The following is a 20,532-nucleotide window of genomic DNA, read 5'->3' as shown; positions in this document are numbered from 1 at the left end:
ATCGTCATTTACCATCAGGTGAGATTGTGGTCCTACGTGAACCGCGTTATATATATATTAGTAAATAGTATTAAACTATTTTTTTATTTAGCAAGTATTGAACTATTTATCTAAGAATGTATAAATCGATCTCCACCAACCCGCAGTGGAGCAGCGTGATGGAGTATGGTCCATACCCTCCTCTCCCCCCCCCCCCCGGTTAATTGAGAGTAGGCCTGTGCCCAGCAGTGGGACGTATATAGGCTATTTATGTATAAACCAAATTTCACTTTGTACGGAACCCTAGCTAAGCAGCACAATTTTTCTTGACTGTATCATTTCCGTGGGTTAATTTCATTTCAGTGGACTCATTATCATTTCAGTGTACATTTATATCATTTCGGTGTATATTTATATCATTTCAGTGGGTACTTATCATTTCAGTGGACTCATAAAAATTCAATTTTAAATATCTCAGTAAGTTTCGATCGTATTTGATGCCCACTCACGCACATAATTCAAAATAGGTTAAAGTTTTATTTGTCGTCAAATATGTGAAGAAAAGTATTAAAATAAAAAATCTCACCGAAATGATAAAAAAATGAGACTTGTTGAAATTCACCCACTTAATCATTATTTTGGACATCAGTAAATATCAAAAGTGGCTGTGTTATTTATACATAAACTCACGATTATTTCCCACCGGGAAATAACTGGCACTGGCACTGGGTTGTGGCACTGTCTAGTCCAAAAACTGTTGCAAGCATGCCTCATAAACATACATAAACTGCCTATATACGTCCCACTGCTGGGCACAGGCCTCCCCTCAATCAACCAGATCAAGCATGCCTCATGTACTTATAAAGGGATGGACGCCTTCCCTTCAAAGCGCATCTTCTAGCTTATCTAGTTACTTATTGCTGTTCGAATTTCAAAACAATGTGGTTGGCTATAACCCTAGGGTTACCTCAGCAAGGTTGGTTATCCACCTCAATTCTTCTAACCCACACGATAGAAGAAGAATTTCAAAACAAATAGGAAATACATTGCTTGCATGTCTACATACATTAAATACATTCCTATTACTACATCCACGTGTGCCTTATAAGGTTCAGTCAACCATGAACGGTAGTCCAGATTCGTTCGAGCGTTGTTTCATTCGATTACCAACCCTGGTCATTCTACCTACTGAATGTTACATGTCGATTGGTTTATTCATGTACTACTAGGTCCCTAGGTAGGTGTCTTTATATTCATAAATAGTGTAACGTTGAGGTATCTTCATGAATGTAGTATGAATTGTGTTTTGGAATCGGGATAGTGAAGCAAGCAAAGCAAGCTCCAATGCATAAACTTCTTTCGCCCTAAGGTTGCCTGGCAGAAATTGCTGTTTAGCAATAATGCTGCCTATTGTGCTTATTTTATTCGTCTGTATATGTCCTCGGTTTATGTTTTGTACAATAAAGAATTATTGATTGGTTTTGACATGTACATTTGCCGCAATTGACATTAACCACTTGATCGGACAAATAGGGAGCGCTGAAGGCTCTCATCCGATGTAAAATTTCTCAGAGCGTGGAGAGAATTATACTTGAAAGAATTAATCGACACTAGTGGGCCGATAGCGATGAGCGCTGAATGAGGAAATCTTCGAACGCGCCGCGGGGGTCGGTATCGGGGTCCTGAAGTGACTATTTGAATATTTACCTGTCACAGTAAAGAAATATTGCGTTTTGTGTAGATAAATATGTGCCTTCGCTACTAACCAGATATTTAAAGCTTCATGTTTATATGATTACATTAAGATACACCCTCCTCAGAGAGTGGAGATAACAAAGATACTATGTTTAATTAAATATAATCACCGCATTTTCCAAGTATTTACTTAAGTGGTTGTTATGACAACAGCAGAATACCTACACAGTACTTTTTTGTTTAAGATATTTATAGAATCTTAATATTTTATCTACAATCTGCTACATGCTACTGCTCTATAGTGCGTAACTTTGGTGGTTAGGTATAGATAAATTGTTAATGTTATAAATATTTTTTTGGATACATAAGTAAATAGTTACATAGCCAGTGAAACGTCTTTGTAGAGACATCTTATCGATTGTCGATAATTTCAATTAACCCCGAAGACCATAAGACCTAGATGGCTTTTAACCTAGTTAGTAGAATGTTTACCTCTCACTTTGAGGTCGCAGGTTCGAATACAGCACAGGCCTAAACCAATGATTGGCGAATTTGTTTTCGAATTCATGATTGGATGATTGGATGCTCAGCGGTGAAGAAAAATATCGTAAGGAAAACCACATTCCCGAGAAATACATTTTCGAGGGTATGTGACCTAACCTGCATTGGGCTGGCATTCCTTTCGCGGGTTGGAAGGTAATACAGGCAGTGGCTTCTGTAAAAAACCGGACCTGTCAAACCTTCAGGTTAGGTAAGCGGACTCCGCGAAAAAACGGGATAACCTAGGAGATAAGAAGTAAGTAGACACCTACGTACAGATACTTAAATGAATGTATGTTATCGCAATGCCTTTTCCGTCATCACCACTCCACGCTTTCCATTTGTTGATGTTGTGGGAACCTGCAAGCTGCGAGTCTATTTGTTTACTCGTAAATTACACATTTCCTTACTCATAATTGGCTGATTTCCTTTATAAAAATTCCGTCGAACGCTCTCTTTTCTTCGACAGAAAATTAAACTTGATATTAACTCATAATCATGAGCTGAAACCTTTGCCTTTTTTTTGGACCTTTGGCGGCTCAATAGTAATCCTGACACCAGGTTTGATGAGGTAATCCACCTCACAACCCACACGATAGAAGAGAAAAAGAGCTGAATGCCTGAATCATCTCCCTCAGTATTCGTTACGATATCACTAGCATCCTGTATGTAGTAACGAACAAGTTTCATTTGTTTCATTATACCCTTGCACAAGATTGATCATCATATGAAATAGCTTTATGTTTGTAAATGTATGGTTTTGGACAAATGGGACACTCGTATTAAGGTCGACGACGATGACCCAGTCGAATGGGGCCACGTTTCCTGTACTATGAAGGACTGAAACTGTGATGGTAGGAAATTGATGAGTTATCTATTTCGGAAGCGGTGTAGACCGGTCAGCACTTTAGCTCCTAGGTTCGATTCCCGGTGGGGACATATCACAAAAAATACTTTGTGGTCCCTAGTTAGGTTAGGACATTACATGCTTCTTCTATCGTGTGGGTTTTGAGGCGAATTACTAACCTCATCAACCCTGGTGTCAGGGTTACTATTGAGCCGCCAAAGGCCCCTGACATGACTCATTTATAACGACTACGTACTTACACAGTAAGTAGTAACCACTGACCACCTGATTGTCCGAAAGTAAGATGATCCGTCCTTCGGAAGGCACGTTAAGCCGTTGGTCTCGGTTACTACTAGTACTTTCTGATAAAGTAGTCGAAGTGGTAAGTATAGTCGATATATGAGCCATTTCAGGTGCCTTTGGCGGCTCAATAATAACCCTGACACCAGGGTTGATGAGGTTAGTACTCCGCCCATACGATAGAAGAAGAAGACTTTAGCTTATAGTACTTAGTGAAAGTAAAACATCTAGCTGGCGAGGAGTGTACAGTCAAGAGCAATATAATGTACCCACTGTAGGACTCTGTCGCACTAACATATTTGACATTTAGTGAGACTTACAGTTCAATTTGTCAAAAAAGTTAATGTGACATGGTACCAATGTGTATACATATAAATGCGTGACCGTACTATACATCTCTGCCTTAGAGATACAGGCGTAATGCTACATTATGGTATGTTATTAAGGTTGTTATACGATTGTAGAGAATCTGCATTTTTATGTTTGTTCTTATTGCAGTAATTCCGTTTTTATCCAACTCTTTATCCCAGCAAGTATTTATGCGGAAAAAAATAGCTAGGCATTTACTGGCTAAGCGTGCATCTCCTTAGGGATCACTTTCACTTACCATCAGGGGCGGCATCAAGTGTGGTTGTGGTCAAATGCACGTTTCATAAAAAAGAGCTATTAGTCTAAGGTTAGCTAGATACCCATTATGAAATGAATGACGTTTAAAAAAGTTGATTAAATTGCTAACTATAATTAATCATTTGGTAGATTGATTAACTAGGTACCTACATAAAGGCTTCAATAGTGAACGAGTGCCCTCTACACCGGTTCCCAGGTGGCATAGCCGAGATGCATTGTGTGACGGATGCGGCAGAGACTTGGTTGAGGGAGCTTAAACTAGATGTGATCCACGCAGGATATTTTTTTTGCTATAAGTACGCAATAATAATAATGTTTTAAAACACTAGTTAAACAGAAAATTTGCAAAAAAGGTTATTATAAGGTTAGTGATTATTTAGAAGATATGAATGCACGGGATTAACTGTCTGAGAACTGATATTAGGCTGCTAAATTACTCAATAGTAATAACAATATTTTATGTTTATTTCTTTTTAAAACGTCTAGGGTCCTGTGCCGAGGTTTTTGCTTGCAGCCTCTTTTCCCCGGCTATACAGGTTGCGAGAAGCCGCAGTAGTTTTAGGCGGATGAGACGTTCGTTATATAAAAATTGTCGATTCAAAGTGTAACTGAATTTGAATGATCGGGTACGAGGCGTCGGGATCGGACGGTGTTACTAACAATACACCGGGTGGGGGCAGGCCGCGATTGCACCAAACGTGAATCACGTATTGTATTAGGGCCTTATAATACCTAATTTAATCTTGGTGTTTCATGTCATGTAGTATTCGTCTAATTAGAAAGATCTACAGAACATAAATGATCTCTAAACACGTATTCTAAGAAAGTGAACTGAGAAAGCGAATGTATAACTAGCAAATAGGTATAATTAATTACTAATGCAAAAATTTAATGACGCAAACTCGAATTGATACCTACCTCTCCGTCTTAATTAGGAGAACCGGTTTCAGTATTTTTTTTTATGGTAACTTTACAAAATAGATATAAAATATAGCTACATACCTACTTTAAAGGCTGTACAGATAAAGATGATTGTGGAATAAAATCTTTTGCAGAACGCAATTGTAGAAAGGGATTAGGTACATACGGTCACGAGCATTAATATGTATACACTTTGGTACTATGTCACATTAACTTTTTTGACAAATTGAACTGTAAGTCTCACTAAATGTCAAATATGTTAGTGCGACAGAGTCCTAAAGTGGGTACATTATATTGCTCATGACTGTACAGCTTGCTCTAGTACAATACAATCAGGCTGCAATGTCCTAACTAAACCAGGGCTCACAAAGTGATTTTTGTAATATGTTCTCACCGGGTTTCAAACCCGGGACCTCCGGATCGTCAGGCCAACGCTCCAGCAATGGACCACGGAGGCCGTAAGCCGTGATTTTTGCACATGTTTCTGTCTTAAGTATGAGGGAGTTCATGCTGACGTATGAGGGAGTTCAAATGTATATATTAACCTACCTCCGCACATTAAAAAATTTAATTTCTTTAACGCTTTTAAAAAAAAAATAGCACGACACATTTTGGAAAGGTAGTTTAAACCCGTTTGATATTGAATTTAATGGTAAGAAAGTGACAGTGAGTGAAATGGCATTTATTTTTGGTCTACTACGACTTATGTGAACGATGAAATTAATTTTAGTTTTAACCTAGTTTATCCTTTTTCTCATGTAAGTGACTTTGTATTGTCTTAAGTGAGAATAAATAATCTTTAAACCTAAGTACTGTCATTCTAAAGAAGCTATTTTTAATGCTGGGTTTGGCATCATCTTTCCGTGAGTTTAAGAATCGTCATGATTGTCGTAGGACAGTGGGAATAGTGCCAACGATGACGTCCTTATTGCCACACCTTCTGTAACGTGCCAGAACAGTCGTAGCTTGACGTCACTTTAGAATCTTCCGATGTTTTATTTCAGAGTTCGAATTTGGAGACTTTCGTAGGAGTGAGCTTTGACTGTAATAGTACCACTTACCTCCGTAATGATCTTTCTAAAAATGGACTGACATATATTTTTCCCCGTACTTCATTTTTTTTAAATAACTTTCATTATTGCTATTAATGTTGGAATTCAGAACTCACTTGGTAACCACACTTTACTGTATGAAGTATCTACCTACTCACCGACATTACGCATTCTGTTCCAAAGCGCGGTATTTCAACGAATTCAAAGTTTCAAAGAACGAGATATGTACAAGTTTCTTTCAAGTTTATTACGCATACTTTTTCTTATCGTGTGGGTTGTGTGGTAGAATACCAGCCTCATCAACCCTCAGGGTTATGATTGAGCCGCCAAAGGCCCCTGACATGGCTCATGTAACGATTACTCACTTACGTCAGTAAATAGTAACCGGGACCAACGGCTTAACGTGCCTTCCGAAGCACCGATCATCTTACTTTTGGACAATCAGGTGATCAGTCTGTAATTTCCTAACCAAACGAGGGATCACAAAGTGATTTTTTGTGATATGTCGCCTCGGGGATTCGAACCCGGGGCCTCCGGATCGTGAGTCCAACGCTCAACTACTGGACCACGGAGGCCGTATTACGCATTTTAAACTATGTTTAAGTATAAGATAGATTTCAATCTACTGATAATTGCGTCCTCACATCACAAGGTCATAGAATATTAGGTATGTAATCACAAATTATATGTCATGTATCAGTTTCACTGGGTGAATTTCCTTCTTCCTTTAAACAGAAGTTTATAGGGAAAATTCCTATATGTATAAGTATCCTTCAATTGAAGGCTAGCAGACATGTTTGTTCTCGTGAACAATTTATTCGTGGTATTAGGTAACTATTAAGGAAGCTAATACAAATAGTTGAGGTTTTATAGCTATTATTAATGGATACTTACGCGCTATGATTAAAATACCGGTTCGCTGTCGTATAACTATAAAAAATATATATTTCTACCCATATAAGACCACAAATGAGATTCGTCAATTTCACTACTGCCATAATTAACAAATACAACCATAATTATAATAATATGGTTGAAGAATGATTGAATTTCACGAAGTTTCGTCTTTCAACCGCAAGGAAAACATTGTTACCAAATAACTATCAGCATGATGAGAAAAGGGGTCAATGTTTAAGGAACACGGGTTTCTGGTGTCTATAAGCCTATGAACATAATCTCATTAAGGATAGCACCCACACAATTAAAGCCAAACAATGTTTTTGACACTCCCACTATCGCATAGGACGTGATGACCTCGACCGAGATGTAAAAACTAGACTAACCAAAGCAATACAAGGCCACTTCATAGTTTGCATAGAATGCTGTAATACAGTCGGATCATCAATTTCTGATAAAATAGGGTCAGCCTTTGATTTGCAAGGCGAGAACCGAGAACTTCGCGATCAACTTAAAGGTTTTCTTTGAACGTTTAGTAAGTAATGTCGTGAAGTGACCTAAATGTGTCAAGCTTTTTGTTCCCTTGTGATTTGTGACAGTCAGGGATAGGCCCGCAAACATTCTTGGAATAAGTTAGCTTTTTAATGTGCTTTCCCGTGGTTTAGGCAATTGGGATTTGTGTGAAGGTCGTAACTTTTTCCTAGGTCAAAGATAAATTATGAAATTCTGATTACTAAATAACAACAGATCTAATGATGACAAAAAGTTTGTTTTTTTTTTTTTTAAATTATTTGTGAATTTTGTCACATTTTTCTATTACGACACAGGTGGCTTTTTCATACGAATTCTATAGTAATTTCGTCTTTTGACGTTTAGTAAAAAGTAACTGATTTGACTAGTTGGAAACTACCCTATTCGCAACCGCTGCTAAACAACTATTCCTAACCAAATGGTACCTGGAATAATTGAAATTCGGGATAAGACTACTTTCATGTTTAAACGTAGCGTTTATGCTAAACGAAGCTCTTTTGAGTGATTCTTCAGAGGAAATTATACACAATGATATCATGTCCAGATATTAAGACCAAAATCCGGATGTGAGGCAGAGATGGTATTCAAGGCTAATTTATGTATGACTTTTGACTCCTGGAAACATGCTCTTTGATGTATTCTTATTTATGAAAAGGTGATTCAGTATCGTAAACACGTTGATCATGTTAAGAGATTGTTTACAATTTCAAAAATTGATTTTGTTTTTGCTACTAAACTGTCATTTCGCATACACGAGAGCGGCCTATTTCTACAAAAAATATTAGTGCACTCGCTTTTCCGAAAAATATTTACGCTGTTCTACATTTCAAGCCTTCCAAACTTCCGCTAGTTGAGAATTACGACGTTGTTATACTGCGAAAATTAATAATTTATGTACGTAGGTTATTTGGTCTAATTATTACAATTTATGCTCAAAAATGCAGATACATTTTGCAAATTCTGAAGAATAGCCTAAGAATATCTTCGTCATCTCCTTAGCGTTATCCCGTTTTTCACAGGGTCCGCTTCCCTAATTTGACAGGTCCGGTTTTGTAGAGAAACGACTGCCTCTCTGATCTCCATTACAGGTTTAGGTCATATACCTCCGACAAGCATTTCTCGGGATTGTGGGATTACTCACGATGTTTTACTTCATCGCTGAGCACGTGATAATAACAAATATGAATTCGGAAACAAAGTCCAACTCCAGCGAGTAGAAGAGTTGAAGAGAAAAGAGTGGATACTACCCAACTGGATACTTATCACGAGAATAGCCTAAGAATATGTTTTATGTAAATATTTCCGTGTAAATGTTTCCTTTTCTAGACTGACGTTGTTACTGGCTTGCATTTATGTATTTAGTTTGTGATTATCAGTGCAAGAAAAATACCTCCATAATTACATACTTATACTCGTATGTAAGTACCTAAGTAGTTGTATTTGCTGCACGGTTACGCCATTATTTGCGATTAGTTTTTTCTAATAAGTAGGTAGGTACATGCTTTAAGCATAGTTTTAAGAGAGAGCTAACGAGATGTGAGATTATAGGATGATTATTGAAGTAAATTTCTTGCTACTGTCACTTGATGGGTGGATGGTTAACCGCTTGAACCAGCGATATAGTTTATCTTAGTATTTTAACCTACATATTATTATATTAGTCAATATAATCTATAGAATGCGTTATGGTTAGGTTTTAAAGTAGGCATCAGGGACCGCGCCGCTGCGCGAATTATATCGAGGGCTTTGACCAATAAACGCAGCGAATACTATCTACGTAGATAGACGTCGAAAGGCTATTGGTCCAAACCTTCGATGTATTTCGCACTTTCGTGAGGGCAGGTACAGATTGCACAAATGATAATACCTACGTTCTAAGTACCATTGACTTATTAATCATTCAGTAGGTACGGTATGGAAAGTAGAAATATAAGTACCAATCTTTCCTAGAAAATGTAAGTCGTATATATTTTTAGTGCATTTATCCTGACTTGTATTTTTAATTGTTAATCACTTCAAATATCATCTAATACCTAAGGTTTAGATGGACGACATTTTTAATTAATTTCGTTATAGGAAGTATAATTGCTTCATTCGCATAGTCGTGACTTCTCATTCCTTGTTATTTAGGCGATCCTCATTTTGTTTTCTTCTATAAACCTTGCATTTTTTTATATCTATAGCCTTCGCAGTTTATGCACTGGTTTTTTTTGTCTATATGTTCATACAATAGTAGGTTCATAAGTAGTGAATTACTATACTTCGTGGTGAAACCCCTATTGCTTCAGATAGACGCATAGTACCATTATTAATACGAGATGACTTGCATGACTTCTGGTTATGTCGTAGGAGAAACGTTTAATAATGAAGTACCTACTGACTTCAGGAAATCCACTTATAGGTAATTAGATACCTAGACAGGGAGTTGGTGACATACTGAATACTGAGGGTTTCAGCATGAATTTTTCGACGGAAAATTCCACTTGATACTTGATTAACTCAGAATCATGAGCTGAATCATCGTCCTCAGTAATTGGTACGGTGTTACTGACACCCTGTAGGTAAGTATTATATTTAGTATATAATAGTTTGATTCACATACATTTGCCTATTCTTTCGTTAGCCTTTTTTATTATACGTAATGTGTCGGTTTTGTCCTATTCAGAATTTCGTTTTGCTCCAATTATAACTTCTCTGTCACTAACTTCTACTAGGTACAAAGTCTTTGTAACATTCCATATCTTTTACAATTCTTATTAACGCGTCACATTCTTAGGGATTTCCTTTGTCGTCACTTCATAATACATATAAGTTCCGACTTATCCAGCAATTATCTACTTGTCAATTAGTTCACAATTGTTACAAAGGGCAACCAAGCTTTAACCTTAATTCTGAACAATTCTTTCCCAGTGTTATAAAAAACTAGATCTAGTTACATTATTGATTCGCCCTTCACTGTACATAGTAGAATAGTTCTTCCCACGTCTCTACACTTTCAACTTATACTACTCTATCCCTCTACATACCTCCTATGTTATTAAAGTTTTTACGTAGGAATTTGTATGTAAGATTTTTTTGCCAATCATAATCAAAATGACGTCACTGTGGTGTCATTAGACTAGAATAGGTACCTAATATATTTATTTTTTGTTAAACGTTACATTCATGAAGCCAATGACCTACTGAGTTCAATCTCCACAAAAGCTAACCCTAACTATGTGGTAGTGAAAATAACAGGACAATGCATTGTCCAGCCCAAAATAAACCTTTATGAATTAGGTAGATGCCTACCTAATCTTCTAGTTTCTTATGTATGAAGGCATTCACCGAATATCAAAGTTACTATCAAAAGAAATATAAGTTTAAAAACTAAAACCCGAATACGGAAAAATCACGCTCTAAAAAGTATGAAACAAGAAAATAGATAGGTAGGTATATTTCTCTGAAATTCTTCTGAATAGCGATGTAGGTGACAGCCGTGGTCGTATGCCGTGGTAAGCAAACTCTTAGGACAGATTGAACACAAAAAACATGAATTTTGCAACGGAAAATTCCACTTGGTATCAACTCAGAATCATGGTCTGAATCATCCCTCAGTTTTCGTTACGATGTCACTAACACCCTGTATACACTTGTGTTGATAAATAAGTAGGTACCTACCTATCTATACATAGGGCTTTCACCCCAATGTCGTTTTGGGACTGATCATCCACCGTGCCTCTTTGTCTAGACTTATTGTCTTTCAAACGATGCTCCTTTAGATCGATACTTTAAGGAAACTATTGCTATTTATCTTCTATTTTATCATCTATTTATGAAGCAGTGAAAATTTAAATATATTTATTACCCACGTAAGTAGGTAGGTATTATTAAAAAAAGTTAAGTGAGGTGTGGGTAGGTAGGTACTGAGTTCATCTTACGATGGATGTACCTCTAAATACCTCAATGTCGGACTTTCCAGGTTACGATCCTGAAAAACAATATAGATAGCCTGGAAGAAATTGCTGCATGAGCAATAAGGCCGCCTGTTGTGCTTCTCTGTGTATGTTGTCCTTATCTCTGTATTTTGTGTCAATTATGCTCAATAAAGTATTTCATCTATCTATCTATAGCGCTGTAAGATTTTTTTTTCTTTTAACCTTCTAATTTCAGGGATACGTAACAGACTTTTAACAGGTTTTTCGATATAAATGTTACAACCCCAATTACATCTTCCACCAATTAGGTAGGTAGGAATTATTCTGATCATAATAAAGAGAAGGATTATAGGCAGCAACATAATTCATATTGTGATCCAAATATCAAGCAACAATTATTTTTATACCTATATGCTTCTGTCATTACATTGTATTTTGGAATAATTATGTACCTACTCGAGTAATGAGAAAATAGGTAGGTCCTGTCACGTTAAATATCGACAGCGCTATCTAGTACCTACTACCTACCTTATTATTTTTGGGGAACGTAACCTGGGGCCTGTTTAATAAAACTTACAATTGTAAATTACAATGACAATTTGATGTACATTGCGGAGTGTGTGATCACGAATATTTTGCAGTTTCATATAAATTACGTAATGAACACCAAATTATCGTTGTAATTTACAATTGTAAGTTTTATGAAACAGGCCCCTGGAAATTCCCTCATTACGATATAGTCGTGAGCTTATGTGTGTGTGTGTGTAAGTAGGTATTAGATTCTCTTGCCAACTTTATTAATACCCAGGTAGGTAGGTACCTACCTAGGTACTTACCTTCTTTTTAATTTTGTGAAAAACGGAAAGCAGAAGGGGTTTTTTCCTACTCGAGAGTTAAACGCATGAATGCATGGGATTAACTGTCTGAGAACTGATATTAGGCAGCTAAATTACTCAATTGTATACCAATATTTTATGTTTATTTTTATTATTTTTAAAGAACGTCTAGGGCCCTGTGCCGAGGTTTTGCTTGCAGCTTCTTTTCCCCGGCTATACAGGTTGTGAGAAGCTGCAGTAGTTTTAGGCGGATGAGACGTTCGTTATGTAAAATTGACGATTCAAAGTGTAACTATGTTACCAACTGAATAAAGATATTTTTGAATTTGAATTTGAAACACCTAGAAAGTCCCCATTCATATTTGTTCACTTGTTTTATGGGTAGGTACTAACTTTAGAAACATGTTGAGTTCCCGGTAACCCAGGCGATTGCACCTTTTGCCTTGCGTTCCCTACTCCCGCATTGATTGAAACAGTCACGCAATGGGGCTTATCCAGACATTTATTCGTGAAAACCTGATTTTGAGTTGTATACTCCTAAGGAAATGATTTTAAGGTGGAAATCATGACTTGTACAATAGGTAGGTGCCTACCTACCTACTGCCTATCTATATGTAATTCTTTACTATTTTCATTATTGTTTGAATGGGTACTAAGTTGGTTACACTACACGTGATTACAAATCTACCTAAATAGGTAGGCACATACCAACTCAATAATTCGAACATTTCGCAAGTAAGCAAAACCGGTTCCGTTTTTCTAAAACAGGAAAACATTTAAATACCTACCTTCGCTGAAATCACGTGCCGGATGCTGGATAAGTTTGACATCAACAAGTTCATTTCTATTTCCGCTATTTAAAAAGATCTTCTGATCTTCTACAGGCTTGCATGGTTGAATTATGTAGTAGTCAATACACGTGGAATCACGTAGTATGCGATTAGCCAGCAAAAGGATACAAAATATACTTTACAATGGCCCATTTCCATTCACTGCGCGCCATCGAGGGCGCGGGGGCAGGCAAACGCAAACCGGTCAGTCGTCAGTTCGACAACAGCTGTTTTGGGTTGCGCGCGTTTCTGAACGACTCCCGTCTCACGAGTTACAAAATACCGAACGTAAAAAGAAACGTCATAATTCGCGAAACAGAATTGGCGGTCTACGAAATTTATTAACAATTTTATAAACTAAAACATAATAATCTACAACAGTGCGACCGTGAAATATTAGTGCAGATAATTCATGTGCCGTTACTTATACAGAGTGCATTGGTTCGGTTTGTAAGACATTTATAAGATTGTTTATTTGGCAACCTACTTGACTGTTCTAATTGGTGACTAGTGTCGAAGTTGTTTTCCTCGTTTGAAAATGCTTGTAGACTCACTCTTCTCGATAACATGAGTGAGTAGAGCTAGTCAGGTGGAGAAAATCGCAAGCGGCCTCGAGTTTCATTCGTGTCGAAAAAGGCATGACCTTATAAATGAAGGAGTCAGTTCCTGACGACATTATGCTGTGTTTTGTCCAAGGATTCGATGGCGAACGCAGTTATAAACCTAGAGAACTGTCCGAGGGGGCAGAAGTTAGTGGATCTAGGTTGTCGAAAAAACGACAGCAAAGAAGGTTGACTGTTCATATAGAAAATGAAATTATTGGAGATCAAGTGGAGGTCAGACGAAAAGCGGCGACGGCTGACGTGGTGACGTCTGGAGACCCTCTGGAAATCAGAAGTAAAAAGTCTCAGTCTCAGTTGCTGGTGACTGGGAAGTCACTACGATTGTCATCTGGAGACAGATTATTGCATAGGTTGCCAGAAGTGAAGAGGAGCTTCAGTGATCGCTTCTCTGTCCTCACCGATGCCAGCGGAAAGAGGCCTGCCAAAGGGCTGTTGACTATTCGAAAGACTTGGTAAATATTTATTCACCTATTTCATAAATAAATATAACTCAGTAGAACTTTAAAATAGTAAAAATGTTACTAAAATATTCCATAACCATATTTATCAACATTCCTGAATAATTTAGACATTGATGGATTACAATGATATTTTATTATCAGCATGATATTATATGATTGATTGATTATTTGGTTTTAATACAAACTACATAGGTACAGAAAAGGTAATTGCATTTATATTTAGGAAGTAGATAGTGGTTAATAATTTTCTGATTGCCTGTAATAAAGTTGCACCATTAGATAATTATTATTATATTTATGTAGACTTAAAATTGTTACATAATGATTATAATTTAATTGGTATGAAATATATTTTTGGTATAATAATGTGACCTAGCTAATTTATTATACCTACATTATACAAAACAATAGGTTTCAATCTATACAACTATTGAAGCTATTAATTTAGTGTGCAATAATGTATCATAGAAATGAACAGAATATTATGAATTGTTGTGCAACTGATGATTAATTATTATTACTCTTTAATTTTTCTCTATAACAATACTTATTTAACTTAATGCCAAGGAATAAAATACAACAATACCTTTAGCAAATTAACATAGACTTAAGCACATGACATATTAAAAACTGTTTAATAAGCAATGACCGTGCTAATATTCCTTAACAAGACTTGGTAGTATTACCAAGTATTACAAAAGATAATGTGTTAAATGTATATAATACACAAATGACGTAACCAGCTAGCCCCTTGTCACCCCACAGTGCCAGGGTCGGGCTGGCACTGACATTGCAATGACAACAGAAATAAAAATGTCTAACAATGCAATTCAGTGTCAGGTTCAGTCTTTTATAAGGGTGCGTTCCCTATTGTTATTATCCAACTTTATACAGTTTACAAAATTAAATTGGATAACAAGTTTTTTATAATTATTTACATACCTACTACAATTTTGCTTTTAGAAATATTAAACTTGTCTAAAGAGCTTGTAATGGCAGTTTACTTGATTGAATAGAATAGTTGGACTGGCGTACTTGTATATCTTGTTAAATAATATAAATTTAAACTCAAATAAGATTTGAATTTCAGTTCTACTTGACTAGTATTGAAAATTCGATTGAAAATACTTGTTAAACTTTATAAAGTGGATTTAACTGTAAAGCAAGTTGTTTAAGGATACTTATTTGTTTCAAAATTCCTCCGAAATGTTACAAATTCTGTCTGGAGTACTGAAACACTTAAGAAAAGTGTTCTAGGAATTACCTGCTAGGTTTGTTTTATTAAACATCTTACATTACGATGACCAAATTGGAGATGTCCTTAGAAAAGGTTCAATACGATCTACTCTGAACCGGCGTGCGTGTATGAAGCGATTGATGAATGTGGAGGAAGCAAGAGAAGTGTGTCAGGATCGAAGCAAATGGAATTCTATAGTCTCTGCTTACCCCGGTGGGAAATAGGCGTGAGTTTATGTATGTACATTTCTCTTTGTTATAATAGGTTTTAAGTATATCATTCAATGAAATCTTGGAATGAATAAGAAAGCTCAAGGCTAGAAAAAATTAGGAAAATACACCCTAGAAATTTACTCTAGGAAAAGTCTGAAGGTATTTTAGTTAAGGCTTACATTTTGGCACCTACTTACATAATATTATCTTTAGCTTAAATCCTGTATTGCCACAGTTGTTTGCTGTGTAAGTGTTACTTAGCATAGAGAAGATAAGATATGGGGAGAAAAATACATTTTGAGTCATTGGCTATCGCAAACACCTGTGTGTTATCATATCACACTGATTATAATAAACATATCAGTGTTTGATAAAATATGCAGATAAGATAATTTCATGATTTTTGTTTGTTGTTGCCTTCCGTATCATATTCATTATGAAAAACAGTTTCCTAAAATACCTATCAATGCATTTGGATACATTAACTTTTAAGATGATGAGCAGTGGAATATAAGATTGAAGATTGATAATATGTGTTTTTCACTACTGCAATACTAATAAAAAATATAATTTTGATAGTAATAACACAACACAAGTTTAGAGAAATTCTGTGCAGTTTTGATATTTTCCTGTATATCTAGAGGTGCCTCAAGTATATACTCAGGGAATACCTGAGATCTTCTCATTTTATGACTCACTAATCCGCTCAACAAACATGGCGAATTTTGTCGAATCGGTTTATTTATCGACTTTTTATGTTTATTGTATCAACAACCTCTTTGGTGTAATGGCTAGTTACCTTGACTATCATACCAAAGGAATAAAGAATAATACTACGCATAGAACGGACGTCCCCCGCCCCGCACCAATTTATATCGGTGCTGGGCTAGATTTACCTCACCACCCAGGTGGGTCTCACTTTAGTCTAAAGCCGTAAGCCGTTAGGAGTAAGGGAGCGTGCGTGGACTGTCTTCCTCGCATTTTCGCGTTAGGCGGATTGTTGTATGGAGTGCCCGGGTTGTGCTAAAGAATCCTGGTCAGGTCAATTTAGGAAACGAACCCACAGTTGTAGCGGAACAGCGTGCTTTAATATGGTCCGTACCTCCTACAAGCAACGGCTGAAATTTTGTTCATTGTAGAATGTCTTAATTATCTCGAGTCGCATAATTTGCATATGATTGGTAAGATAGGCGAGGCAATCTAGGATAAGTCAGATAAAAATATGCATTAAAGCAATAATACTGTGTGTAGAGCGAGGAATAAAAGTTGCGAAACTTTTGTCCTGCACAAACACAATAAATATTCATAGCACTTTGCATATTCAGGACTTTTAAGCATCGTGTTTCAGACTTGTTTGTAGTATTTACGGCTTTATTTTAAAAATCATAAATTTTACTTGGTCTTTTACGATTTCGCAAAAAAGACGAATCGTAGGTATTTTCCGTTCGATTATTTATTCTTTATTGTACATAAATTATGTAAAAGGGAATCAATTCTTTCGGTTCTTTTGATTATTACATCTATTTTTTATTGTACGTAAATTTCGTAGAAAGTTAATCATGTAAAAATTCGAGCTTGATTCAACAATTGTGTTTTCAATTCAAACAGCATACCTACTCTACCTTATCAATTTCGTTCGCGTCATTTACTTCGTTATCCTCGACACCCACACGTGGAAAAATCTATTATCTTTAAATTGCTTTTGTTTCCGGTTGGCAGTATCAATTTCCCAATTTGATTAAAACGGTTTTGACAATAATATAAGTAAGGCTTTATTTTTATTAATGATTCGTTATGATTTGATATCCCGGGAATGCTCTTAACGAATTGAATGGTTTATAGATCTGGAAACATTTCCGTGCGATACGTTTACAATAAATTCTGCCTGTAAAAAAACCGCTCTAGTAATAAAAAGTACGCCTAAAAAAAGCGCGCATAATATCGTTCCTAAACTTAAACTCCAAAAAATTTTGTTGTTATTTCGTTGTGGGTAACATAGGTACACTTTGAATCGTATTTTTTTTACAAAAAATATATTATATTGTCGGACGTCGCATCCGCGTAAAACTAGAGTTTCTCACAACCTGTATAGCCATGGAAAAGTAGCTGCAAGAACAATCAAGGCATAGGAACCTAGACGTTCTTAAACAAAATATTGTAATACAATTTCCCCTCAATCAACCGGAGGGGGTTTGGCCTAGCTAGCATAGCTACAACTTACATATACATAACTAAGCTGTTTATATTTATGTGTTTTTATGTAATACATAATATAATATAACCCCAGCTAAACTACCAATTACGTTACTCTCAATTTAGTTATCTCAAAATCGCGTTGTGTCAAAAATTCTCGCTTGGTCTGTCGTAACCACAACACAAACTGTTCTAATATGATAGATTCTTTCCATATGTCGACCTACTTACTGGACTACGAAAATAACCGGTACTACGTTGGAAGGCCACGCTGATTGAGTCATGTGTTCGTAAGATGCCCTGCAAGCGAACAATGAGATACGTATCAGTATGCATCAACATACGCAACGTCCTTCGTAGTCTAGTAATTGAGCGTTGTACTCACGATGCAGAAGTCCCAGGTTCGAATCCCGGTGGGGACATAGAACAAAAAACATTTTCTGATCCCTAATTTGGTTGGATATTGCAGGTTGTTCACTCGATTGTCCGAAAGTAAGATGACCCATGCTTCAGAGGGCACGTTAAACAGTCGTTACAAAAGCCATGTCAGGGACTTTTGGCGGCTCAATATTAACCAGAGTGGTGGAAGTCGATCATTGGTCTTACAGCCCACACGAGAGAAGAAGTGTGCATCAGATATAACGTGCTTGAGGAAATTATGTTTGACTAAGTAGCTATCTATTCCTGCTACAATTTTTACTTTAAGTATTTTTATTTTCTGACACATTTTATATTCATACTTTGAGATTTTTGTAGTAGATTTGTTTTATCATGTTCTGAGGGGTTAAAATTTAAAATGACCACATCGGAGCAATTCATCTAAGAAAACAATATTTCTATTTGACATTTGTTTGTATTGCGCACTTACTTTTTTTATATGCGCAAATGTCAAATTGCAATATTGCTTTGTTAGATGGATTGTTTCGATGTGGTCTTTTCGACCCCTGTTTGTGTTAAATAGGTCAATATTAACGTATAAGTTACCGGTGCTAAAATTATTTCTACTTGTAAAACTAATAACAGGCTCCGTTGTCTAGTAACAGCCTCCGTGGTCTAGTGGTTAGAGCGTTAGGCTCACGATCTGGAGGTCCGGGTTTGATTCCCGACGGGGACATTGTCGAAATCACTTTGTGAGACTGTCCTTTGTTTGGTAAGGACTTTTAAGGCTTGAATCACCTGATTATCCGAAAAAGTAAGATGTATCTGTGTTTCGGAGGGCACGCTAAGCCGTTGGTCCCGGCTATTATCCGCAAAAACACCTCCACCAACCCGCAGTGGAGCAGCGTGGTGGAGTATGCTCCATACCCCCTCTGGTTGATTGAAGGGAGGCCAGTGCCCAGCAGTGGAACGTATATAGGCTGTTTATGTATGTAAAAGTAATATCATAGGGAAAATAGACGCACCTGTCTAAATTGACGTAGTAAATTACGTCAACATCTGTCTCTTGTTTGTTTACTACCGGCCACTTTAGAACATCGTTATGCGGCTATATCATAGCCTACTCATTACGCTTATCATGCCATATCATAGCTAAGTGCGTCAGACGTCATAGTAACAAGTGTATGTGCTTCATTTCAGTTATTCATAGTTTAGTGCATAAAAGTAGTAATTTCTAAGTCACCATCATTTCAGATAGCATCATAGTCTTGTGTCGAAGATTAGTGGTCCATTCTAAGATTATCTATAGTCTTTAATTTGAGAATGACCCTACTGATCCTGGAGTAGACCTTCGTAGAATTTCGTCATGATTTCCATGCTATTGGAATGCAATATTCTTGTATTTATACATGTATTGTTAGTCGGGGTTAAGTATGAGGTTTTCAAGGCGGCTTGATAACTTAGGAAATTGGGTTGTTGTAGAGCAGAATTGGGTTGTTTATGCTTTCTAGTGAATAATAATGGATCGTTAGTTATTGGTACTGATTCCTACAGACACCAACTTAATTTTAATATAGTTTTAAGACTGTAAAACTCTTCTTCGTCTTGCACTCGTGGTAGGTAAGTAAAGGAAAGCACTATTTTTTTTTTTTTGTCAGATAAAAATAAAATGAAGATTTTTTCAGCCAAATTCGGCACCATTATATCGTTATCTAGTATTAATACTTACCTTGTTTTAAGTTTACGCGGTTATTATCATAATTAAAGCACATAATAACGGGTTCTTACCGCCTTTAAATGGGGATATGAGACTCCCGACACTGTTCATGTTCTGTTCACTGATCATGGCACTTGCAACAGTGTTGAAATATCGGGAGTCTCATATCCCCATTTAAACGCGGTAAGAACCCGTTATTATGTGCTTTAATACTTACCTACCTACTATTGCCGAATCTTATGGGTAATCGTGTTATATGTCATAACCTCTTGTCGGCACCTCACATTTATCCCAAGCCATAAAACTGCCAAATTCTCTTTAAGGACGCTGTAATACGCTAGACGGACATGATTTTCGCGTAAGTCGATTATATGAACGTTTATTTCGAAGGCGAACTTATCGGTAATAAGATAATAGGGTTATTTATGATACTTTGGAAGCTTTGCTTTCCCCACATATTCTTTGAACAAAGAAGTTTTTTGCATCGCAACTCTTTGCTTCTTAACTCTCGAGACTACGGAACTTTATGAGAGTAAATTATAAAGTAGTATCCTACGGTAGAAAGCACCATAATTTTCTTTTTTAAAACGAATGAATATTCTTTTAGGTTATTCAATATAATACAATACAAATATACTTAATTGCACACAACATACAAAACAAGTTTTACACACATGGACGAAAGCTACAGTTCAAGCTGGCGGCCTAATTGCTAAGCAGCAATCTACCAGGCAACCAG

At 36.5% G+C, this 20,532-nt stretch overlaps 2 protein-coding genes across 4 annotated transcripts in view; both read left to right on the top strand.

Annotated features, from left to right (window-relative positions):
- The window catches only part of LOC126370988 (hemicentin-2-like), a 540,644-nt gene that overhangs the window by 14,196 nt on the left and 505,916 nt on the right, over positions 1-20,532 (top strand). The gene's annotated exons all lie outside the window — the stretch shown is intronic.
- The window catches only part of LOC126370964 (uncharacterized), a 112,072-nt gene that overhangs the window by 27,639 nt on the left and 63,901 nt on the right, over positions 1-20,532 (top strand). The window contains exon 1 of one of the 3 annotated variants that reach the window (XM_050016136.1): positions 13,181-14,047. The exons of the other annotated variants lie outside the window; for them this stretch is intronic. Within the exon in view, the coding sequence (XP_049872093.1) occupies positions 13,623-14,047 (425 nt within the window). The 5' untranslated portion in view covers positions 13,181-13,622. Of the gene's footprint in view, positions 1-13,180; positions 14,048-20,532 lie in introns of those variants that run through there. 3 annotated transcript variants of the gene reach the window in all.

The sequence above is a fragment of the Pectinophora gossypiella genome, chromosome 11 (assembly GCF_024362695.1).
Source record: "Pectinophora gossypiella chromosome 11, ilPecGoss1.1, whole genome shotgun sequence".
NCBI lineage: Eukaryota > Metazoa > Arthropoda > Insecta > Lepidoptera > Gelechiidae > Pectinophora > Pectinophora gossypiella.
This window is presented reverse-complemented; position numbering and strand designations above follow the sequence as displayed.